The sequence below is a fragment of the Babylonia areolata genome, chromosome 6, assembly GCF_041734735.1.
Source record: "Babylonia areolata isolate BAREFJ2019XMU chromosome 6, ASM4173473v1, whole genome shotgun sequence".
NCBI classification, from domain to species: domain Eukaryota; kingdom Metazoa; phylum Mollusca; class Gastropoda; order Neogastropoda; family Buccinidae; genus Babylonia; species Babylonia areolata.
In genome coordinates this window covers 16,786,525-16,811,250 of record NC_134881.1, presented here as the reverse complement: position 1 = coordinate 16,811,250, position 24,726 = coordinate 16,786,525, and the positions used below count along the sequence as shown (strand labels likewise).

The 24,726-nt window shown below is 41.0% G+C and overlaps 1 protein-coding gene across 1 annotated transcript in view; it reads right to left on the bottom strand.

Moving 5' to 3' along the window:
• LOC143283464 (uncharacterized) overlaps positions 1 to 23,465 on the bottom strand; it is a 31,323-nt gene extending 7,858 nt beyond the window's left edge. The window contains exons 1-6 of the mRNA XM_076589704.1: positions 23,342 to 23,465; positions 16,523 to 17,043; positions 9,269 to 9,492; positions 8,459 to 9,005; positions 4,516 to 5,079; positions 3,050 to 3,351 (exon numbers count right to left, since the gene is read on the bottom strand). Of these exons, the coding sequence (XP_076445819.1) occupies positions 3,050 to 3,351; positions 4,516 to 5,079; positions 8,459 to 9,005; positions 9,269 to 9,492; positions 16,523 to 17,043; positions 23,342 to 23,441 (2,258 nt within the window). The 5' untranslated portion in view covers positions 23,442 to 23,465. The remainder of the gene's footprint in view (positions 1 to 3,049; positions 3,352 to 4,515; positions 5,080 to 8,458; positions 9,006 to 9,268; positions 9,493 to 16,522; positions 17,044 to 23,341) is intronic.
• Positions 23,466 to 24,726: the final 1,261 nt, after the last annotated feature.

Sequence of the window (24,726 nt, the reverse complement as noted above, 5' to 3'; positions counted from 1 at the left end):
AATCGGATATCAAGGAGCTTTCGGAAGAAGACAGAAGCAAACATTTGAATCTATTTCGTGTGCCGGAGGATTGGACACACAGTTTCTAAATATCCATACCTAAACCATGGAAGGATCATCGTCAGGTAAGCGGCTACCGGATCCTATCTATGCATAACTATTGCTGGAAAGCCCACGGAGCTCAGAATTGCCAGGAAACTTGCAAGGGATCAGAGAGACAATTTCTCTTTCCAAACCAAGGCGGTTGAGAACAAGCAAGTGTACACAGGAAAACAAGGCTGCTTTCGCATATGAGGTATACAAAGGATTTCAAAGGAAAGAAGAAAAAATAGCAGTAGCAATTGACCTGGAAAATGCATACAATAAAGTCCGGTTTGCCACCTTATGGAGTTGATGCTAAAGTATGGAGTAAACATGGAAAAAACAACAACCAGATAGCGTTTCAGGATTTCATTTAAGTATTTCTCGAAGAAAAACAACCCCAAATACGTCGTCCTACGTCTTGGAGATTGGATGTCAGTACCCTCTAAACTTTCCATGGGACTACCACAAGGATTTCTGCTTCTTCTCTCCTCTACAACGTCTACACGAAAGGGCTTGCAGACTTTAACAACACTGGAGTAGCTATCACTTGTGGATGATGGCCTGGTCTTCAAAACTCCGAAAGATGTCCAAGAAAGAACAACAACCTTCCAGAAACAACTGAATAACCCGTGGTGCAAGGACACAGGATCGTCCATCAATTTAGCCACAGCCTAAAAGTTGCTATGCTCTCTAAGCAACAAAATTGAGAAGAAATCACCACTAGCTGACTGCCTACGCTACCTAGGAATGCAGTCTGACATGATCCTGATCTTCAGAAAATAAACTGAAAACACATTTATAAAATACAAAAAGTCTTTTTAGTCTAAAAAGCAATGGCAGATAAAGGCATCGAATAACGCCACCTCTTGCGGCTATATCAATCACTCGTTCTCAGTGTGATGACAGACTGGGTCTAACAACTTTCTCAAAGCAGCTCCGTAAGTTTGAAAGAATTCAAAATGAAGCCATGAGGCTGATCCTTGGAGCAACGAAAGAAAGCAGAATGTTGGTGTCACATGAAACGCAATGCTCAAGTAGAGACACGGACAGGGGGGAAGGCTGGTGAGATAGGGGATGGTGCGGAAGGAGGGAGATCATTGCCTTCTGAGTATCAGAGCTGTTCGTAAAATATGTCTGAAGTTGTTAAAAGAAAGTAGTGATTCCCTCCTGTGACGTGTGCTTCAAGTAAGCCAACTAACCCAGCACTTTAGTAGATCATTGACACAAAAGGAGAAACCACCAAAGACATCCATAACCTCTCTTCCAGATTCAGCAAAAAGCGTTGCATGTGATATTGTGTACCATTGTCCCAGTCTGAATAATGCCATAGATGGATCTGCTTCCAGGCAATTGCTCAAACAGAATCGATCTTCCCTGGAACATCCAGGCAAGCCCATAAAATATAACTCCTTCCCGTTATTTTTTCGTTCGTGTCTATGACAAGCTGTCTATCTTCCAGAGGATAGCTTACAAACTAGCTGCCGTGCATTTTAATATCATACACCATGCTGCGCCCACCTTTGTGACTTAAAATCGATCTGTATTCCTGTCATATCTTTAAGCTCGGCAGGCGATTCCAGAGTACTAACAATTCCTCGAAGAAACAAGAAAAATACTAAGGTCAGTACTCATTCCCCTATCTTGGCGCAGTAGTCATGGCGAAACTGCCCCTCTCAGTCAGTTCAGTTTTAAAACGTCTGCTACTTTCCATTGACAACTATGTTTCTTGAACGTCTGCTGGCTGTCTGTGTCCAAGTGCATGTGCATGTGTGTGTGTGTGTGTGTGTGTGTGTGCGCGCACACGTATTCATTGATTTAGATTTTAGATTTAATGTGAAATCGTTAGAAAAAAAGTTTTGATTAGAAGTGTTTTAGGATACGTCATTTATTCTGACCAACTTCTCAGCATTGTCCTGCTCCTCTTAAAGACAACTTACAATATTTACTTTTAATTCTAGAATCTTCATCAGGTGTCATGAGATTTAAGTCTGCATTTGATCTGAAGTACTCAGATCACTTATGTCTTCATGACACATTACAATTCTGAATTGTTTCCGCTGCAGAAGGGAGCAGGGTATCTGTAATCTCGATATCAATTGCACGGAAAAAAAAGAAAAGAAAAAATTCACCATTGATTTAGCTCAGATGTTTGTTTTTTTCTTTGAGCTTCTCAGTTCTACAGAATTAAATGCTCGTATCACCCTATATGTTTCATTCTCTGATTGTATATCTGTCTCTTTCTTTTCTTTCTTTCTTTTTTTTTTTCAATTCTTAATTTTCATTTATTTATTCATTTAGTCATTATGTTTTATTCGTATCTTTTTGCTGCCCTCCCATCTTCATCCTTTTTGGGGCATTAATCCTATGCCACCTATTCTGATTTACACATACACAGCCACACCTGAGTTCGTCTGTCGTAGTCCCAGCGTTGGCAGCACACAGGCAACAATCGAGGTTAGGTCGCCATGAGGCCGCACACCAGAGGTGATCCTGCACTGCTGCCGAGTCACTTCGGTGGTGGTCAGTCGTGCCTGTTCCATTTTATCGTTCTGAGGACACCACCTGCTACTCCTCCTACTGACGACAATGTGGAGCCAGACTGAGTGAGGGAAGACCGCCACCAAGTGCCTCCAACGAGTGTCCCCCGTGGATCTGCTGACGCCGAAGACCTTGACGGCACTCACCCCAAGCACGGAAGTTCACTATCTGTTTCTGTGTGTCAGTGATCGAATGTCCCTGTGTAAGAATGAGTCTCAGTGAAGTGTTCCACTGGCTGGCACACATCAAAAACGTTTCGCTCAGTCTGGATCCATTGTACGTGTATGCAAAAAAACAAACAAACAAACAAATTAAAAAAAAACATTCAGTAGAAAGTAATTGTGTGTGTGTGTGTGTGTGTGTGTGTGTCCAACACAGGATGATTTTCGGAGTTCTTTTGGTCAGCTGAATATACACAAAATGTTACTTTTTTTGCTGGGCACGTAAGATCTGGAGAAGACGGAGTTCTTTCGCCTTCTGGTGTTTCTCCCGTATAACATTGAGGGTGTAGAGGAAGGGATTGAGCGCTGAGTTCAGTGGCAAGACAAAAATAGCCATGGCGACATTAATCTCTCCTGGAATGATGACATCCATGGCTGCCAACACACCGCACAGACCAATAGGAAACCAGCACAGAAAGTCGGACATGGCAATGGTGAGGAGACGCCTGGCAATGGCTGCTTCTTTGGACTGAATGCTATCGGCGCCTGTGTTCTTTGTCCTTGTTACCTGCTGAGACATAGCATTACGTCTGATTGTCCAATAAATAAGGGACTGGCCCATAGCAATCAGGAGAAAGAGGACTAGATTACAAATTACCATGACACTGAAAGAGTAGGTGTGACCAGCAAAGACAGCTCTGGTGACTGGCAGTGGAATACAAATACCTGTCTGCTGGTAAAACTCCCAGTGTGACGTTACAGGAAGGAGAGGCACAGCAGCCAGGAAGAGTCCCAGTGTCCAGATGATGATGCAGGCTCTGTGAGCTGATGTGGTTCCAAAACGGATCTGACTGAAGGGAAAGTGGAGCACAAGGAATCGATCCAAGGTTATGAGACAGACGAGAAATGCAGAAACCTCAGAAGACAGAAATGATAAGAACCCCGCAATGGTGCAAAACGAGCTCTTTTTCCAAGCAGTTTCATTCCAAACATAAATACCAGCAAAAATCTGGTCAGCCACTCCAATGAAAGCTAAATACACCCCCATCAAAAGATCTGAAACACACAGATGAAGGACAAAGACAGCAAAACCAGTGTTGGTACCTTTAAGTAAAAAGTGCAGACGATAAACAAAACCAACGAAGTTCCCCAAAGTAGCAAGCACAGCAAATACTGCAAGAGCACAACGGTAAGCCATAGACTTCAATAAGTCATCACAGGATGAGATTTCATCAGATGGGGCCAAGCATTCACCTCTGAAGATGTCTGGTAAAACTACAGAACAACATAATTTAAAGTTTTGTGCATAAATACGCACGAGAAAGGTCATGCTTTTCATGACGTCTGGGCCGAAGTCGTTTACAGGGTTACCCTGCAAATTCAAAACACGAAGTGTTTGAAATAGGCCTCGTCCCTGAAGTGACTTTATGTTATTCCAAGACAAATCTAGAACTTCCACATTGGGCATTGCAGTTGACAAGATGCTCATGTTGAGAGAATCTGCTTGAACTCGGGAAAGATTGAAAACTTTAAATGATATATACATATACTTTTGGAGAACATCAAAAACGGTACCAGAAATGGGATTACCTGCCAAATTCAAGCTGCGAAGATGACGCATTCTTGCAAGGTGGCTGAAGTTGACTGAACGGAATAGATTGTTGCTCAGATCCAGACTGTGTAGATTGGGTAATATGAGGTCGGTTAAGCTTTTCCATCCACATGCCTCTACACCCAGGTGGATCAGCATGATATTATCTCCAACGTCAGTCTGATCCAGTCCACTGCCCTTGGCTTCCAGATAGCGCAGCTGTGGGAATGAGCTGAAGTTAAAGGGCTGAATGCAGGTGAAAGCCAAGCCGAAACAACTGCATGCTTCAGGACAAATCAGGTCACACAACGTTTCATCATCGTGCATTGGACACTGCGCCAGACCATCACACAAATGATCAACGTGCATACAGATAGTTTTATCACTGCCACGACATCGGTAAAATCCTGGACACGTATATTTATTGCACTCAACTTCGTCCTCATGATCTGGACAATCATTCACATCATTACACTTGACATAGACGGGCAGGCAGTAGCCATCGTTATGACACTGGAAGTGGGTGTCTGGACACTGAGTGTTGTTTTCCGGTAAAGAAGTTATGGTGAACCCTCCAGGCTTGTCAAAGTTGACCACAGCTGGCGGAATGATGTTAGAAATCGCGTATTCCACAGGGCAGTCCATCTCATCAAGGTTTGAAATGCAGTCCTTGTAACCATTACAGCGTTTGTCACTGTCTATACACTGAATAAAAGACATTAAAACTGGATCTCATGCGCACATCAAAATCCTATTACACTCGGAACACATTCACATAAGTTTGACGACAACGTAAGGATGTAGACGTTGTGCTCGGAAATTGCCCATTACCAGTATTGTGGAAAGGCTTTGTACACTACCGGTAATAGGCAACGATTTTGCACATTACCGGTAATGAGCAAGGCATCCGGTGTCCGTTACCGGTAATGGACAGGGATTGGGCAATGTCTGTCGCATGCATGTTGTCTTTCTCTCCCCCTCAATTTGTGTGCATTTTCGTGTGCATGTGTGTGTGTGTGTGTGTGTGTGTGTGTGTGTGTGTTTCCGTGGTAAACATTTAACAAAGTCACTTTCTTTGGAAATACTTAACTGTCAACACAAAATTTGGATCAAACATAATGGGGAAAAATCTTTACAGTCATACCAGTAATACATTGTTAAGTCTTCGAGATTAAACCGTATTTCCAGATCATGTACGATTTATGTCGTTGAGGCCTTGAATCTGGAAACTTATGATTGGGATCCCAGTTACCAGTTGCCAGAATGTATGTTTGGTTTTGAAGACAGCATAACATCGTTTTTATTGTTCGCCTAAAGGAAATCAAATAGATAATATGGACAGAACAAAATTCAGTGACACTAATAACACCATCAACGTGTTTACTGTACATGAATATTCAAAAGTGGATTGTGAATTGATTAGAATGATCATAAACGATACAAATGAATCGGTGTTACCTCTCAGTTTCTGATAGCCCTGCGTTCACCAGTCCACACAGATCTGGAGAAAACGGCTTAATGTTGTGGCGTGCCTGAGGCGATGAAAACGTCTCCATATGGAATTGTGAGCTTTATTAAATAATCAAAATAACAAGATTTAAACGGTGTTGTCGCCCGAATACCGGATGAATTTATTGTGCAAAGAAACAACAACATGAAAATATAGCTTTGAATATTGATTTTGATTGTCAGCAGCCACATGCCCCAACATATCTTTACAAGCTTATATTTAATACAGAATACATTTTTAACCATATCTTTTCTTTCTCACAATTCCTCGATTGGATCAAGTACAATTACAAGTGAGTCTTGAAGGCTTTGTTTCTAAATGAAATATCGTAGACGTCTACTTTGACTGGTGAAAACAGAACTGAGAAGGGAATGGATGTTTTCTTATCACCGTTATGCTTAAAATGTTATCGTACATCCACTTTCTATTGTCTATGCTTTCTATACTGGTGCCGATATTGTAGCTGTATGTCATTTGCAAATTCTGATAATCAGTATAACATTCTCCCTCTGATCATTCTGTGCATCACTTTCCTTCTCCCCCTCAGCAGCAATTTACGTGCGGACAGCACTTACACACACACACACACACACACACGCGCGCGTTGGTCATTTTATTCTCTCTCTCTCTGTCGCTCGCTCGCAGTCAGGACGTCCCAATGTTTATGGATAAGCTCTTCAACTATAGGATCCTGAGGTGCGGTCACTTGAGAACCATGGGGCCCACATAAATCAGACAATATTTCTTTTTCATGGGGGAATATTTGGGGTAGATATCCAGTCTGTTGGTGCAGTGACATTCGCCTCGACTTCGTGCTGTCCAGTTCCTTCTCAATATGGGATCTTTTCCTTGGGCTTCCACGTTTAGGTTAGTGACCAGTTTGATTGAATTTTCCAGTTTTGTGAAATAGTTTGGCTTACAGATGCATGTGCTCATCCAATGCATGCGTGATTTAGGGAGATCTGTCTTTGCCAGTATATAAGAAGACATGTCACATCACGGAAATGTCGATGTTTCGCTTTAATGTCGAAGTCGTTGACAAATTCCTTTTTGCTCTGTCTGAGTGACATAAAGTATAGGTGACTGACTTTGAAGTTGCCAACAGGTTCAAGCTTTATCTAGAATCTCTGTAAATAACCTCAGATATAATTATGTTCTTCTTCCTCTGTTAAGGTCCAAGAATTGTACCCCTGGATCCTTTTCACATCTACAAATAGGGAGGATATTTTTCACTTTGTCACCATCTGTTATTTTCTTTTCATTACAGTACAATGCCACATGCTCTTCAAACAGTGTGGATGTACCTATCTGTTCATCCAAGGTGCCATGGTATGATAGGTTCTTTTGAGGTTTACTCTTTCATGCATGCTAGTTTAACCCAAAACTATACTTAATTGACGTGCTGGCTTATCACTAACCTCATATATATACCACCAGCACTTCAATCTTTAACTGAGCTAGTCCCCAAAGTTAGTGGTTTCAGAGTGAACATGAGAGACCTGCTCAAAGTCAGAAACATGGAGGCAAGGTGTGTCAATAACAGTGATGTCAAATGAGTGTCAAACTGAACGTGAAAAGGTTGAAGTTTCTTTGAGTAAAGATCGTCACTGAAATATTTTGTTTGTTGTTGCTTTTTCCAGATGGAATGGGAACCATTATTTCATCAACATAGCAAATCACTGTCAGGTTCTTACTTGTATGTGACAGGAGAATCTGGTTGAGTAGAAGCTACATTCATTATGGCAATAAAAGAAAGTGTCAAATTTACAGACACCACTTCTACCAGATCTGCATTATTATATCAACTATTCCTATCCACATATTATGGTGTAATATATTTTAAAGGGTAAGAAGTCTCTGGATATTCAAGTTGTATCACTTACATTCTGGAAACTGATTTTGCTGTTTTTACCCTATCACTCTTACCGAGTTCTGGTCCAATCCAAATTGAAAATACCACTTTCTATTGCTTTCTTTGTTTCCTTCTTTTTGTCACATATTCCTTTTTTTATTTATGTCTAAACCAGGAGATGGAATCGTTTCTGCTGCATTCCACATATTGCAAACTCCCCTTTATAATAAAACACCTTTCCAGATACTTATTACAGCTGAACTTACTGCACTCATTCTCGCCAGGGTTTACTACTAAAAAAAAAAAAAAGCCTGCAGTATAATGATTGTAACATAGTCCCACCGTTGCCATGTCAGCAACAGTTCATATTGTTAAATTCAGAGTGTGTGCACACATAAAGTAATAATATGTTCATGTATGTTATTAACAATGTTGATTGAAATTTCAGTTTGATCTATTTTCCTTTGGTAGATTATTTCACAATAAAACAATATCTCAAAATATTTGTTGCCTGTCTCGTTGTGAGCAGGTAATTAAAAAAATAGAAGTGTTCATTTTTCTGATTGTTTTATCTACTACAATTATGGATAAGAAATGTATTACACATAAGTCAAGAAGTGTGTAAGAAAAAAAAGATATTGTGGTGACCCAATTCGGCTAAACAATCGTTGTTTATACAGTCTTTCTTTGATGACACCCAAAACAAAGGAAAGAGTACAAACCTGCCCCTTCCCACAGTCCATCATGTGTGTCTTGCATGTAGGATGTACACAGAAATCTTCATCATCTCCACCAATGCAGTCCTCTCGAAAATCACACACCACACTGTAGGGCACAAAGTCGTCACAGGTGCCACAATAAAAATACTCATGTGTCTGTCCCTGGGCAATATTGCAGGTCCCTCTGTACCATTCCTCTGCACTCTCCAGTCTGTTGCACAGACTTTTTGAGTCACAGGCCAACAGCTCGTGCGTCATGTGCTGTAAGGGACACGTCACGAGAGGGACACGTGACATGCTTGTTCCATTGGGTACGCGAATGATAACGGGTTTGGGGGCAAGGTGATGGTATGAGGACGTAGGGAGTTCACAAAGAATGCCAATTTCCTCTTCAGTATCACAAGTTTGAAAATGGAGAAAGAAATAAGCACGTGTCCAGATAAAAATTAGACAGTCCAGTGTAGCAACGGCAGTGTAAGGATCAAACACAACGGAAGGAGGCAACATGAAAACAATATTACTACTGTCCCAGCGCAAAGTATTTTGGTACCTTTGTCAACAAACGTATGGATGTTAGATTTTGAGACCCAAAGACATATAATTCTACTATTTGAACAAACTCAGTCTGTCTCATGTCTCTGTCTTTCTTTATCTACATAAAAAAGCAACATACTTCGTCTTCATCGTATCAAAGTACTCATTAATATGCTGGTTCTAAAAGGTCAAAACATGTATTTATAGCATTGAAAATGTTAATATCACGTGAAAATCAATTAACATTATTGTTTTAAGAAAATTTGCTAAAGGTATTACATTGCATTCAGAGATGTCTTCACTGTGTTGGTTCCAGTTGTCAGACCAACCCATGTAGCTGAATTACCAATATCTTTCATGACTTTTACGACGTCCCTGATCTCCTGCTCAGTTTCTAAACTCACAAGAAAGGCACCACGTTCTCGGCAATGTTCATGAGCGTCTGTCCAGTTATGTTGTTCAACTTGCAATTCAAAACTGTAACATTTCCCTGATATTTCTGCCTGTAAAGAAAGGACAGGGTGGTGACTGAAAGATTTAATGGCATATGTCCAGTTGCACATTTTAAATAAATCCATGCCTTAACATGACATATTTCAGAAATCAACAACACTTGAACACACATACACATAAACATGTTTGCATGAACGTTTGCACACACACACACACTCAAAGTGCCCATACATACATACTTGGATAAACAGTGAAAGAATCCATGTAAAAATTTGTATCATACCCAAGTTTTCAATTTCACCCATGTCAAAATTGCAGCTGTGTGGCAGAACCAATTTGACAGAGTATACAGAAAACACACGGAGTCCCACAAAATCGCCTGCCTTGGCAGTCTCCAACCAGCTGGCCTCAGCACGAGAGAGTGACCAGTGGCACTAAATGCTCTTCCTTTTCCTTTCCATCCTTTCCCCCCCACCTCTAACCCTCCCCACCTCCCATCCCCCTTTTTCCAACCACTCCATTCCCCTTCTCCACCGCCTTCCTTTCCATTCTGGATCTTCTCCCACCCCCTCTGAATCTCTACTCACTTCTCTGTTTGTCCTCGCCTCCTTTTACTGATTGATACTCACAATCTTCTTAAGCTTTTCTTTTGTACTTTTCTGTTGTTACCATCCAACACAGTCACTGAAGACAGACATATGGTCTGAAACGTTGGACACCTTTTATGAAAAGTGAGTCTTATTTCACAACCCACAGTTTCAAAACACTTTCTCCATCGGATCACTGAAAAGCAAAATTAATGAAAACTCTCTCTCTCTCTCTCTCTCTCTCTCTCTCACGCACGCACGCACGCACGCACGCGCGCGCGCGCGCGCACACACACACACACATCTATACATGTTTTATCACAACAAGAGAAATTTACCTGGAGTGTAAAATGCACAAACAATACACAAGAATCACAGTCTCTCAACATCCATACACAAAAGCCTAGATAAGAACCTAGAGCAAACCATGAATACAATCAATGATCACTGTATACAACAATAACAACAACAACAACAACTTTGGAATACCCTAATTGAATTGACGTTCGGGTAAAGCTGCATTTGGTTCTGTTTGCTAATTTTGGAAGACAGAAACACTTGCCTGAGGGCATGAGTTGATAATGTTTTGCCAAACTTAAGTATGGCAGCTGTCACTTGAAATGTATGTGGCTTTCTAACGTACTCTAACATTGTACAATTCACTTAAGCTGTCCTGTCTCACATCCACAACCTTACTGCACACATTCACAATATTTTCCAATGCATCCTTATTGTTTGTAGTGAGACTCCATACCACCACGTAAAAGAGAATTTTAAAACAGATTCAATAAAGCATCTATACAATCCTTGAATTACTTTTTAATTACTTCCTTGATGAACAGGTCAGGGATAGGAGAACCATTATGTTCTGAAATCATACTGAATTTCTTTTGTTTCCTCAACACTAACATCTAAGTAGTTCTCTTTATGCCAGATGGATTTTTTTATATACTTAATCAAAGTAAACAGCATCATAATTTAATAGATCTTCTAGGGCTGAGTCATCAGAATACTTGATTAAGGGAGTTTTGTTTTCGCCAGTGTAGTAATTTGTATACAGTGTGAAAAGAACAGGTGACAGGACAATACCTTGAGGGGCACCACTGGAAGTTGTCTTCACAGAAGGTAAAGCTTGTCAAAAATGGACTGAGTTTCTTAACAAGAAAAATGTTTACCCATAACATGATGTTTGGACTGATGTTAAATGAAAGAAGCTTCGTACCATGAGATGTAGCTGAATGGTGCTGAATGCCATTGAAAAGCCAATAAAAACAAACAAACAAAAAACAAAACAAAACAAAAACAACAAAAAACCAAACAAACAAAACAAAACAAACGAATAAACGAATTTGTTTTTTTCCAGGTGAGCGTCCACATTGCGAATTGTGGTAGGGTGTTGTGTATACTAGAATGTATTTTAGGATGATGCGTTCTTAACAGTTCAGGACAACTGGGGTCTCAGGTCTATATGGCGATAGTCATTTGAGGAAACAGGGTTGTTCGTTGGTACTGTGCTGATCACTAAATGTTTCCACAAAGCAGGTACACGACAATCCTTCAGAGACCATTGAACAGGCTACTGAACACACCACACAACTGTGAAGCCATGTCTTCAGCAACAGTCCACTGATCCCATCAGGCCCTACTGCCTTTTTGACTGGCACACACACACACACACACACACACACACACACACATTATATATATATATATATATATATATATATATATATATATATATATCTTAAATAACTTAAGTCACAAATAACTTAAGTCATTGAAAATCATGGACAGGGCAGACATCAATTCTAAGAAGAAACAACACACAACCTTATGCAAATAGACATCAAAAACAACTGTCGAAGAGTTTGGCATCAGCTTATGCCAAGAAGTGATCAGTGAAAGCATAAGGATAATGATAATGCTAAAATTGATAAATCATATACAAGGGAGAACAATAAAAAAACAAACAAACAAACAAACAACAACAAAAAAAAAACAACAACAAAAACAAAACAACAACGTTGTACTGTAAACGAAACAGTCCATTCAACCATTGTCATTCAGTATTCACAGCATATTCATAACTGTATTTTTGTAAAAATTGCGATCATCTGCTGATTCATGTATTCTCTGTATCCCACACCGTAACAAGAAATTACAAGGACAGCATGTCTTTTCGTTTCTTGGTCCTGTCACCTGGAATGAACTTCCCTACCAAATCCGCGATGCTGAAAGAAAATCTTGATTCAAATCTGACCACAAAACACACTTGTACAAATCTGCTTTCATGGATGTCTAAGTTTTGGCGTGTGGTGCAGTCCATTTTTTGTTTTGTTTTGAAGAGAGAGAGAGAGAGAGAGAGTGCTTTGACATTGACACATTGGATTTGTTTGTTCGTGAGTCTTAATTCATAACGCAATTGTTTGTAACCAATTTTCCCCATATCAATGGTGATTGTTAGCGCTTTGGGACGCTGTGCAAAGGAGGTGTAGGGCATAACAAATTCCATTATCATCATTATTGCTCTTGTTGTTTTTGCTCATGGACGCTATCGTTACAATGTACACAAACAAGGGCGACACAAGCAACTGCAACAACTACCGCAACAGCTCTCTCCTCAATATCATTGGGAACATCTTTGGTCGAGTCACAATGAAGAGGTTCCAAGTACTTGCAGAGAGAGTCCACCCAAAATTACAGTGTTGTTTCCGAGCCAACACGTTCACCATCGCCATGGTCTTCTCCCTCTGACTACAGCAGGAACATGCAGGGAACAAAGGTAGCCACTGTTCATAGACTTCATAGATCTCCTGAAGGCTTTTGATATGAGTTATTTCATATCTCGATCCAAACTGGTTGACACACAACCGCCCTGTTTCAAAATTGCCTTTCTTCTCAAATGAGTTGCAGCATTTTGTTCTGAAACAGTTGCAACTACATTTATAGTTTCACATCCTTCTGGAACCGTTTCAGTAAGCCTACTGTAAAATTAATACCATAGCACCGAAGCCGCCTTGATGCGTGTAGTTAGTGACCTTCTTCATGCCTGACAGTGGTGGTGTCACTGCTTGACGTGTCACAATCTTGTCACTGCTTGGCCTACAAGTAGCGTTTGACACCATAGACAATTGGCAGCCTCATCACACGACTGTGTACCATTCATGGCTGCACTGGAACGGTCCTGGATTGGTTTATATCATATGTAACTTGACGTACCCAGTGTCTCAGGTGGTCATGTAAAATCCGCCTCATCGGTGTTGCAGTATGGAGAGCTACAGGGTTCAGTTCTCGGCCCAGTTTTATTTGCACACAGCCTCTCAGCAGTTCTGTCATTCATCAGTTAGGTTACTTGTACCACTTCTTTGCAGATTATTCCCAGCTTCACAACCCTACTGTTCCCTCAGACTCTGTAACCCTTGCATATAGTTTAAAAAAAAAGTATTTAGGATGTGGCTGGGTGGAAATACGTTGATGGTGAAGACACCTAATGAAGACAGGCTTATCAGGTTTGACTTGCAGCTTCTTCATCATGAAACTTATCACGCTGCCAAGGAATCTTCTGAAGTCTTGGTAGCTTGGCGTTGATGTCAGCTTTATAGTTTGCTTCTCCCTGGTAACTGGTCCATATTTTCTCTTGTGTGGGTTTTTCCATTGTTTTGCCAAAGCAGCTGTTGATCATAAGTTCGAAGAAGTCTCTTTTTGATGCATCGGTTGCTATTGTTTTCAGTTCAGTGTTCTTCGTGATGCGTGCTCTCTGGCACAACTGGCTTTTCGTTGTACCTGTGTGGCCGCTCAGCTCGCAGCCGCAGAAAACTTTGGCTCTGTGGTCCCAGTGCTCGGGTGAGAATAAAAAAAAGAAAAGATGATTAGAATAGTTCTCGTGTTTATTTTAATACAGTATTATGGCGTCGATGGAATAATTTGGATAGATTTATTTGTATGTGCATTTAATGGTCTTTTTGCTGTTTGGTTTAAAAAGTCAATGTTATCATATCATACTGTTTCTAAACTTGGTAGTAGGATTCCTTTTTGTCGAAGTGTTAATAAAATCATTTCTAAATGACACAGAGAAAAAAAGTAATGTTTGGTTATACTTAATTTTTACTAAATGTTTGTTTCGTTATTAATTTGATTTCCATTGAGACTTTTCATAACGTTGGAATAACAAATGATAAATATGTGATATGCAGTTATTAGCGCTTGCTTTTAAAGCACATATGATTGGAATGGAACAACAATAAGAAGGAAAACTATACTCTCATGATGAAGATTGCGAGTCAAGGAATTATGTCTTTATCATAGATAGATAATATAATGGTGTAGATGATTCCTGACTGAACCACGTGAAGCTAGTGAAATTATACAGGGCACAAACACAATATATTGTGACTGACGGGACTAAACGGAGACACCAGCATAAATACGTACATTGGCAACGATGAACAGGAAGTGTTATTGCATTGGTTTAAAGAGCTTGTTGGTTAGTGCAGGGCCCAGAGCAGCCGCAATAGCTTTTTGTGCATGCTCGTAATATTGCTGACTCCTTTGCCTGTCATTCTAAGTTTTTCTTCATCAGACCTTTCCCACGAGTACATGTACCTGTAAGGACAGACTTCCTTGGGCACGAATGTCCAAGGCCAGTTTGTTCAACGTGAGGTTCATGTACATCTCTGATGACTATGCGATGCAACAAGCGCTATACTCATCAGTCATTCCTTGCATGATCAGGTGCGAATCATAACCTCTCATGTCTTGGAAGAAGATAGGTAGCCTTTGTGCTTTGGGATCTAATTTCAGCCGAAAGTTGTACTTACTATGTGCTGAACCACGGAACTTTCCACCAATGTGGCTTGAGCGACAGCGTGAGTTGTTTAGTTCAGGTGCAGTGCGCTACCAAAGCTGAGGTTTATATCCAATAGAATGTTAATGGCCGTCGCCCTCCAGGGTGGTGAGCTTGCTAGCGGCTCGTTGTCCTGCTCAAACTGATGGTTGGTTGGTTGGTACCTCGGTTCGAAGCCCACTCGGGTAAAAATATTATACAGATAAAGTTCATGTAACCCCCAACCCCGTGTTGCTTTAATTTGTATTTGTATTTGTATTTCTTTTTATCACAACAGATTTCTCTATGTGAAATTCGGGCTGTTCTCCCCAGGGAGAGCGCGTCGCCATACTACAGCGCCACCCATTTTTTTGTATTTTTTCCTGTGTGCAGTTTTATTTGTTTTTCCTATGGAAGTAGATTTTTCTACAGAATTTTGCCAGGAACAACCCTTTTGTTGCCGTGGGTTCTTTTACGTGCGCTAAGTGCATGCTGCACACGGGACCTTGGTTTATCGTCTCATCCGAATGTACTTCGTTTCGATAGTTATACAATCAACTGTGTTGAGATGAATTCATATATGGTGTGAATGCGTGTGTCAGCATCCTAACAGTCGAGAATGCCAGAAACCATCTCCCTGATCCTAGCCTCACTGAAGTGTCTGGATATTGTGCACAAGCTTCAGTGCAGCCTGCATCGAGGATAACTGTTTTGCACCTTAAGCGTTAGAACACAAACATATGCCGTTAACTTTTTGTTGCAGTTAAAAAAACAACAGCAAAAAACAAAAAAAACAACAACAAAAAAACAAACAAACAACAAAAACCAAAAAAACAAATATAAACTTACAAACACACACAAAAGAGTTGTGTTGAGAAATAGGTAAAATGGGCAGCTTGCAGGTGCTTGTTCTAAATACTTGCTGGGTTAATAATAACAGTCCCAAAGTCAACACACAAACACACGATGAGAGATAAGCAAAATGGGCTTTCAGAATTAGCCACCTCTCTCATGCTTATTATTATTATTTTTTTAATGTTTTTTTCTTTTTCTTTTTTTCTTTGATATATGTTTGTTTTTTCTCAATGCCTGACTAAGCGCCTTGGGTTACGCTGCTGGTCAGGTATCTGCTTAGCAGATGTAGTGAAGCGTATATGGATTTGTCCGAACGCAGTGACGCCTCCTTGAGTTACTGATACTGATGCTGATACTCTCATGCTGCCGGATTTTAGACATAAAAAACTCGTGCAAAACATCACCGAAGTGGTGGTTGTATACATGGGTGATTTTATATAGTTATAAATCCCGTAGTGCGGAGAACGGGAGGAGTTCGAAAGCCCATTTTGCCAACACATATATACATACATACATGCATGATACATCCATCCATCCATACATACATATACAAACATACAACCAAAACACAGATTATTACATTAACTCATGTGTCTAATCATATGCATGAGCAAGCAAATATTCTTGAAAGTGAATTTTTAAGTATCCTATATTCGTTTTATACACGTTTTGTTAGATCATACGTCCAAACCGTAAACAAATAAACTGTATGAATTGTTTTCTTAAAATGATTTTGACAGTTGAATTGTTTTATATACACTTTACATGACAATGTATTCTGTAGATGTTCACATGAAGAACCTTACTGCAACCTACTTTACCCAGTCCACAATTCTCTGTGGTGTAGTTACAGCGGGCCTCGTCTTCAGACTCTGCACACTGAGGAATCAGGTCACAGGGAAAGTGGTCAAACAGGTCAGGCCACACAGACACTGAACAGTTCCACCTCGTCTTCCTTCCGTGGGACTGTGGTGGTGAGCTCGGAACTTGTTGGGGTTTCAAATTTTCTAAGTGGAATGAGAAGCGAAGTCTAAAGCTAGCCTCAGTCCAGCTGAAATATTTGCCGGAGAAGAAGAAGGATAAGTGGGTTTCATTGTTTGATGTTTTAGCAAAATCATCAGGGAATAAAAATAAAGGGAAGCTGTGCAGCTTGGGTTCTTTTAAAAACCGTTGCCTCAAGCCACACTGACCAATGTAGGTGGATATACTCTTAACGCTCCAGATGACAGGACTGACGAAGATAACGTGATCAGTGGGCCGGGTCAGTGTGACACAGCTTCTCATGAATTCGTTAAGTTGTTTTGTATATGTGTCCCATCCTGGTGTCTGTAAATAACCTGCAAAACAAAAATAATTATCTTATCATCTTGAATTTTGTGTACAGCAACTGTTGCTTAAAAATAGTATAAATGCAAAGAATACTACTGTGCGACTATCTGACAATCATATGACATTAAGTGATTTTTTTATGTGAGAGTCTAGAATCTAATAATATCTTCCTCTGTGTTTGAAATGAAACCTGCTGTCCGCGCCTGTAATGACTCCACAGCTGATGAAATCGGCATCAACCTTCCTAACCATCTTCCAGAAACCTGTCCATAAACTTGCATTAATTTCCGTAATTATGATAGCAGCTTAATACTTCTCCAGCCCTTGGGCAAACAGTCTGATCATGCATGACAATCCAATATTTGGCAAATATGTTACCAGTCTATCAAACCACACAAGAGCACTTTTGAGTCGTATTTGCAAGGCCATAGGGAAATGGTAATTTTTCGCCTATTATGTACACAATGGCTTTCTGGTTGAACAAAAATGTAGTTTCAGACAATACAATTCATCATTGACCACATAGTAGTTTTTCAAACTGTTAATGACTTATAGTTAGGTAACATGTTATTGCAATCTGCTATGACCCGAGAAAGGCCTATGATGAAACTAGGCAGAAAGAAAATTCCAGTTAGTGATGGTTCCACACTATGTATTAAAGCTGTATTGTGCTCGCTTATACTCTGCTAACACAACGCTAGCTAGGCTGACACATTCGTCATATAGCCAACACGCACACTGACTGACTTTTGTGATCTGGTGTTATTTGGGTTGCACCATCTTTCATTCCCCAGCCGGAAGCGAGAACCGACCCGAATGCGAACCAACCAAGTTGGAATACATCTCTTGTTTTTTCAATGGACATTCTTTCATAAACCGAATTAATAATAATAATAATAATGGTATTTATATAGCGCTGAATCTTGGTCAGAGACAAATCAAAGCACTTTCCCACCAGTCATTCACACACATGCATAACTCTAAAACTGTAGAAACTAAAGAGAAGGAAGGGCAGGCAAGGGAGGCTATTTTTGGAAGAGATGGGTTTTAAAGCCAGACTTGAAAGAGCTGAGAGTGAGGACTTGACGAAGTGAAAGAGGCAGCTCATTCCAATCGCAAGGTCCAGAGACCGAGAAAGAACGGCGGCCCACAGTCGAGTGTTTGAATCTGGGTATGCATAAACAGAGTCGAACGAAACCGAATATTCCGAAAAGAACTGTTTTTTTCTTTTTTTTTCACATTTCAACCAGTCTTTGGGTCAGCTTCCTGAGTCTCGCTGATCGTCTTGGCTGGGATTTCTGGGCTGTGGCTGGCTGTGGCTCTGGACTCCCAGGTGTTGGCAGGCGTGCCAGCGTCCTCTGGGCTGCAGGCGTCTTCTCGGCTGCAGGCAGGCTCTGGGCTGCATCCGAGAATGCACCCAAGTCAGGAGGTGCACAGGAGGTGGGAGAGGCACCTTCTGTAGTGCTAGTGGGCACAGATGGATAAGTTTCCGTGCCATCTGCCTATTTATCCTTAGGAGGACACCATTGGAGGTCATGATGATGAGGCTTCTAGGAGCTTCATGGCTTCTAATCACTGTGCCTCCTTTCTTCTGGTCAGGAATCCAGACAGCATCACTGGGTGACAGGTCTTCAGGGTCAACTACACGATGCCGTCTGTCATAGTTAACCTTCATGTTCTTGCGATACTGCTTTTCCCTCTTCCTGAGGATGTAGTCAGGGGTCTGGGGCAGAAGGGTATTGGGGTAACATGGGATGCAGGTTTTTAGTCTGCGTCCCATAATCAGTTGGGCGGGGAAAAAAACATTGGGCAAGGGTGTGTTGCGGTACATGATAAGTCCAATGTAATCGTCACCACACTTCTTGATGAGATTCTTGATGGTCTGAACAGCACGCTCAATCTCACCGTTGGCTTGGGGATTGTGGAGGGAGGAGGTCACATGTTCAACCCCTTGGACTGGGCAAAGCTGGCGAATTCCTCACTGCTGAACTGGAGCCCGTTATCCGTGACAAGGATGTCTGGGATGCCATGGCGACTGAAGACTTACTTCATGCAGGCGTCTTCTCTGCAGTCGTTACTTTGTTGGACACCAGTGCAATCTCCATATCTCTGGAGTAGCAGTCAATGGCAAGGAGGAAAAGTATGCCATTATGCTGAAAAAAAAAAATCAGCTGTGATACTGGTCCAGGGCCGCTCTGGAAACTGTGTCCCCTTCATCGGTTCCACTCTAGCCTTTCTGTTCTTGGCGCATTCAGGGCAGGTTTTCACCATGAGGTCAATGTCTTGAGAAAGGCCAGGCCACCACACACAGTTTGCTGCATTCTCCTTCGTCTTGTTGACGCCTTGATGTCCATTATGGAGATGACGGAGAACGTCTTGTTGGAGAGATGAGGGAATCACCAGTCTTTTGCTTTGCAGTAAGAGGCCGTCATGAACAGACAGGTTGCCCTGTTCATTCAGGTAAGCCTTGACTGGATGGTTCAGTATGTTCTTGTCTGGCCACCCATTCTGCACATGATGCATGACTACCCGAAGGATGTCGTCTTTCTGGTGTTCTGACCTGATCTCATCCAGCCTCCTGTCTGAAGCTGGCAGGGTCAGCAGGACAGCACTGACGTATGCCTCCACCTGGCAGGTCAGATCGTTGTCCGCCGTCTCGGTCTTTGACAACAGTGCTAGGGAAAGTGCATCAGAAGTGTACAGTTCCTTGCCAAGAACATGAATGATGTTAAAGTCATACCGCACCAGTCTCATCCTGAAGCGTTGGATGCGAACAGGAAGTTCATCAATCAGTTTTGATGAAAAGAGGGAGACGAGAGGTTTGTGGTCCATCTCCACACGAAATGTCATGCTGATGAGCAAGTCGGACCAGTGTTCGAGGCTTCAGGTGACAGCTAGTGCTTCCTTCTCAATTTGGGTGTACCGCCACTCGGTCTCCATCACTGAACGACTTGCATAGGCGACAGGATGAAGCACCCCATTGCTTTGGCGTTGCAGGAGTACTGCCCGAAGTCCGAAGCTACTAGAATTAGCAGAAATTACAGTCTCGCGATCTGGGTTGTACAGCGCAAATGTCTCTGGTGATGCTAGATCTTTCTTGAGAGAGGCAAAGGCAGACTGCTGATCCTGTCCCCAGGTCCATGCAGCATCCTTGTGTAAGAACTCTCTCAGAGGCTTCGACTTCTCAGCCAGATTGAGTACGAACTTCATGAGCTGGTTCACCATACCCAGGAATCTTCTGACGTCCGCCACACTCAGTGGTTCTTGCATGTCCACAATAGCCCTCACCTTTGTGGGATCCTTCCTCACGCCCTCTGCATTGATCACCTGGCCCAGGTACTGAAGCATTGTTTTGCCAAACTCAAATTTGTCAGCATTTAGCATGAGACCAGCCTGTGACAGCCTGTCAAGGACGTTCTTGAGCTTCATGTCATGGCACATATGGCACAGCACTCCATCCAAGCCTTGGAGGATGTTGTCTATCATCTTCTGGAAGTACTCGGGTGCCAATGACATACCATACAGTAGATGGCGTTATGAACGTGGTAAGCTTGGAGCTTTCTTCATTTAACTAGATCTGGTGGAAACCAGAGTTGGTGTCAAGCTTTGAGAAGACGTTGCCCTCAGAGATCTTGTTCAGCGTCTCCTCTACTGATGGCATGGCGTACACTTCTCGCTTTACACTCTTGTTGAATCTTGTCAGGTCCACGCAGATTCTGACGTCGCCACTAGCCTTTGGCACCACAACGATGGGACTGGACCAGTCAGTAGGTGTACTAACTGGTTCATTGACACCACTGTCAGTCATTTTGTTTAGCTCCACCTCCACCTTCTTGAGCAGAGGAACTGGGACACGTCTGGGCTTGGACTGAGAGAAGGGCTTAGCATTGTCATCCACCTCAATGTTTTGCTCCTCCTCTAGTTTACCTGAAGATGTGAACTTGATCTGTGCTTGGGTCTTGGGAGACTGCTGACTGGCTTTCAGCGTTATCATAGATTAGTCCTTATTTGTGAATGGCAGGCATACCCAACAGCAGTTTGGAGCTTTTCACGACATACACTTTCTCTTGAATGCTAGTTTGGCCGTGGTGGAGCCTGATGTAAGCAAAACCTTTGACATCAAGATGCTGGTCACCAGGTCCAAGAAGAGTGTGGTCAGCTGGGTTTTTTTGTTCAGTCCCAAAGGCTGGCTTGCAGATGTGGTCTGGCATCACAGAAACTTCAGCTCCAGTGTTGATACACCAGGTAAACTCAACCAGTCCAATATGGGACGCACATATTTGACATCATAAATCTTACAAATCATCTTTTGAAATAAAAATAAATGCTTAAAACGTGTTTCTGATTAAAAATGCAACACTTTACAGGTATTCTCATTAAAATGTGAAATTTCGGCACAGATGGGTTAAGAAAGATGGGTCAGTTTACCCATGCTCCATTTACTTCAGGGTCAACACTGTGTGGGTCATGTTTAAGTATGAATATCAATAGGGATATCTTAAAAAAAATTCAGTTGGAGCATCATTCAACACAATACTCTCACCTTGACTCACAATGGTGACCTCCCTTACTTCCTACATTTAAGTGAAGTTCAGATTGTGTTTCCGAAATAGGGAGACATGTGTATATGCACAATATACCCTGTTTGACTTTCATTTTAGTTTTCATCGTATGGCTGGACCTAGCTGTGGACCAATTGTTTGTACTGAACAGAAACCAGATTCGAGCTTTCTCTTCCACTGATAATTCATGGTCTTTATTTCATAAAAGTAATATTAGAAAACAATGTTTGAAATGGCGTCGAAAACACCAAACACCATTTAGTGTAAAGCGAAATTCAGCCAAACGTTTGCAAGTTTCAGACTTAACTGAGCAACATTATCATAATATACGCAAGGAAATTTTTTTTCGTTTGAAAACAAGACAGAGTGTGATTTACACAATGTGATATTCATTGTTTTAATATGTTTATGTCATTATAGAAATGATATTCTATCCACCTTAGTTGTATGATTCTACATTTCTTGCAAAAAGCTGCTGGACGTAATTTATGTGTACACCACAGGTGTGTGATAAGCCCTCTCTTTATGTCTCTGTACCGTCTGCATGACACGCAATAACTATGATCATGATTTTAAAGGACACGAATGGAGAAACACAAACACGATGTTGAGCCTTCCCTATCTTTCAGATCTTTCATCTGTTGATTTAGAAGGTTTTCATATGATGCTTGTAATACTATGTATTTAGGCGTGTTTATATTAACTGAAGCCAACTGCGGGAGTTATATATAATATGTATTTCAAAATAAGTTATGTAAAACGATTTAAAGTAATTTGTGAATGAACAAGACATTAATTATAATGAAAAACAACACCACCATTTATATTCACGATGGTCGGAGAAAAGAGATAAACCTATATTCACGATGGTCGGAGAAAAGAGATAAACCTAATCAAATAAGGTATGATTTAACTAATACCATCTCGCAATGACTAAAATGATAACATGCAGACAGGTAGGAGGCCTATTGTAAACTGTCAGTGCAACCAATGTCAGAGAAGCAAAGAATCGCATGAAATGCCGAAGATTAACTGCGATTTATTAAATATTACAGAAGAGGCAACAAATGCGTTGTTGTAATAAACTTTGAAAACAGCTTTCTGAAATAAGAGACGCCTTTTAATGATGTAAAACCTAATCAGCTGACAGAAGAACGGGGAAATTCAAAGTATGGGTTCACCAAATGGAAGAATAATTAGAAAATATCATTTACATAAACACAGTGAAATATTATAATCTTCACACCTACTCTTAGTCTTTTTTTCAATTTTCATGATATATATTTTGATATTAGCCAATGGAGTAAATTATATTTAGACAAAACAATAACAACAACAAAAAACCACCAGCAAACATTGATGGAATGCTCAGTGATAATTCAACAATTCAACAGAGAATAACTGACATACATCAATACTATCATTTCTATCATTGTACATAAGAGACGGGGGTAGGCTGGAGGAAGCACTAGACTAAAAAAAAAATTAAAAAGAAAAGAAGAGAGAGCGAGCGAGCGAGCGAGCAACCGAGACACAGAGAGAGAGATTGAGAGAGAGAGAGAGAGAGAGAGAGAGAGAGAGAGAGAGAGAGAGAGAGAGAGAGAGAGAGAGAGAGAGAGAGAGAGAGCGCTCTTTTATACTGCAAGAAGCTCACTGTAAAATCAATAATCATATATCCATCCCGCTAGACGATTGAATGTTATGTGTTTTGACGAACAGCCATACAGGACTGCAGTTTACTCACCAGCAGCTGAAGACAGATGAATTATTTCCACTTCTACTGTACGTCTTGCAGACCGATGAACAGTACAGAAATGAAGTTTGAATCTTCCAAACGGTTTCATACTCGTATATGAATAATTGTATGATGCTTTGACCATAACTGTATCAGTCATACTGTACAAGAAAGGAAGATATTTGTACCAACTGCATGGTATGTCAAGGGCATTATTTCTGATGACGCTGAAATAGTCTAATAGTTTCAAACTAATCCCACCATAGCAGTCAACAACTCTAAAACGCATGATTTTGTGCGATGGTATGCAAAGCTTGAACTCACACTTCCAGCTGTTGAAAGAAGTTTTCTTTTGGACAAGATGTATAAACCCCGATAAACCTTGAACAGAAATAGTAACATTTTCAAAACACTCATCAGAGACAGAAACTTTTATGGTCGCTTTCTGTGTTTCACTGGTGCTGTCTCTCTCTGTGATGTGCTGCTGTGTTTGAGAACTTAACTCAGGCGTGTCCCTGATAACAGGTTGCACTGCTCGCTGGAAATGATCGGTATAGGTGGTATGCTGTAGACTTAGTGTTACAAGCAGAATATTATAGAGCACACAAAGCACCAGGCTGTTATCCATCAGCATTGTGCACATTGGTATCAGCGGTCTGTTAGGACTGGGCTGACCGCTGTTCTCAGGCAATGTTCACATCATCATCGTCTCAGACATGAAACACACGGCTGCTGTCTTGATCTGTCAATGAATTTTCACAATGTTAGTAATACACTCTTGATAAACCTCCTACTGTAATTATGATACGCCCTTTATGTTTCACACACAGACCCACAGATACAGACAGATAGACAGACACGCGCGTGCACACATACACACAGCACTCATGGATGAATGGTCAAGAACACGATATTTCGACCTCTGTTGGGGAATAGGAGATAATGAACAACACATACACGCCATACATAAGCGTTATAAAACACATTGTTCCGATTTGTCGAATCCACTCATTACCATCATATAATAATTAGGAAAGAACAGTGCAGTTCTTCAACATCTTCAGCTTTCCAGTATCATGGTGCAGTAGAATGAAACTGTCGTAATGCAGATCACCAGTAGCTTTTCTTCTTTATCCCTCTTTGCATGCCTCTGACACTCTACATATATATATATATATATATATATATATATATATATATATATATATATATATATATATATATATATATACAAGTCCAACAGCATGTGGTTTTACTGGTTGTGTTTCTTTACTTTTCCAGAAAACTCTTCCGTTCAGCCCAATCCACTACACACGTCCCTGCAAGCTGAATCAACGGGGACTTTTCGCAGCACAAAAACTACTGTTTTTCTATTTGCTAACATCAGTAACTGT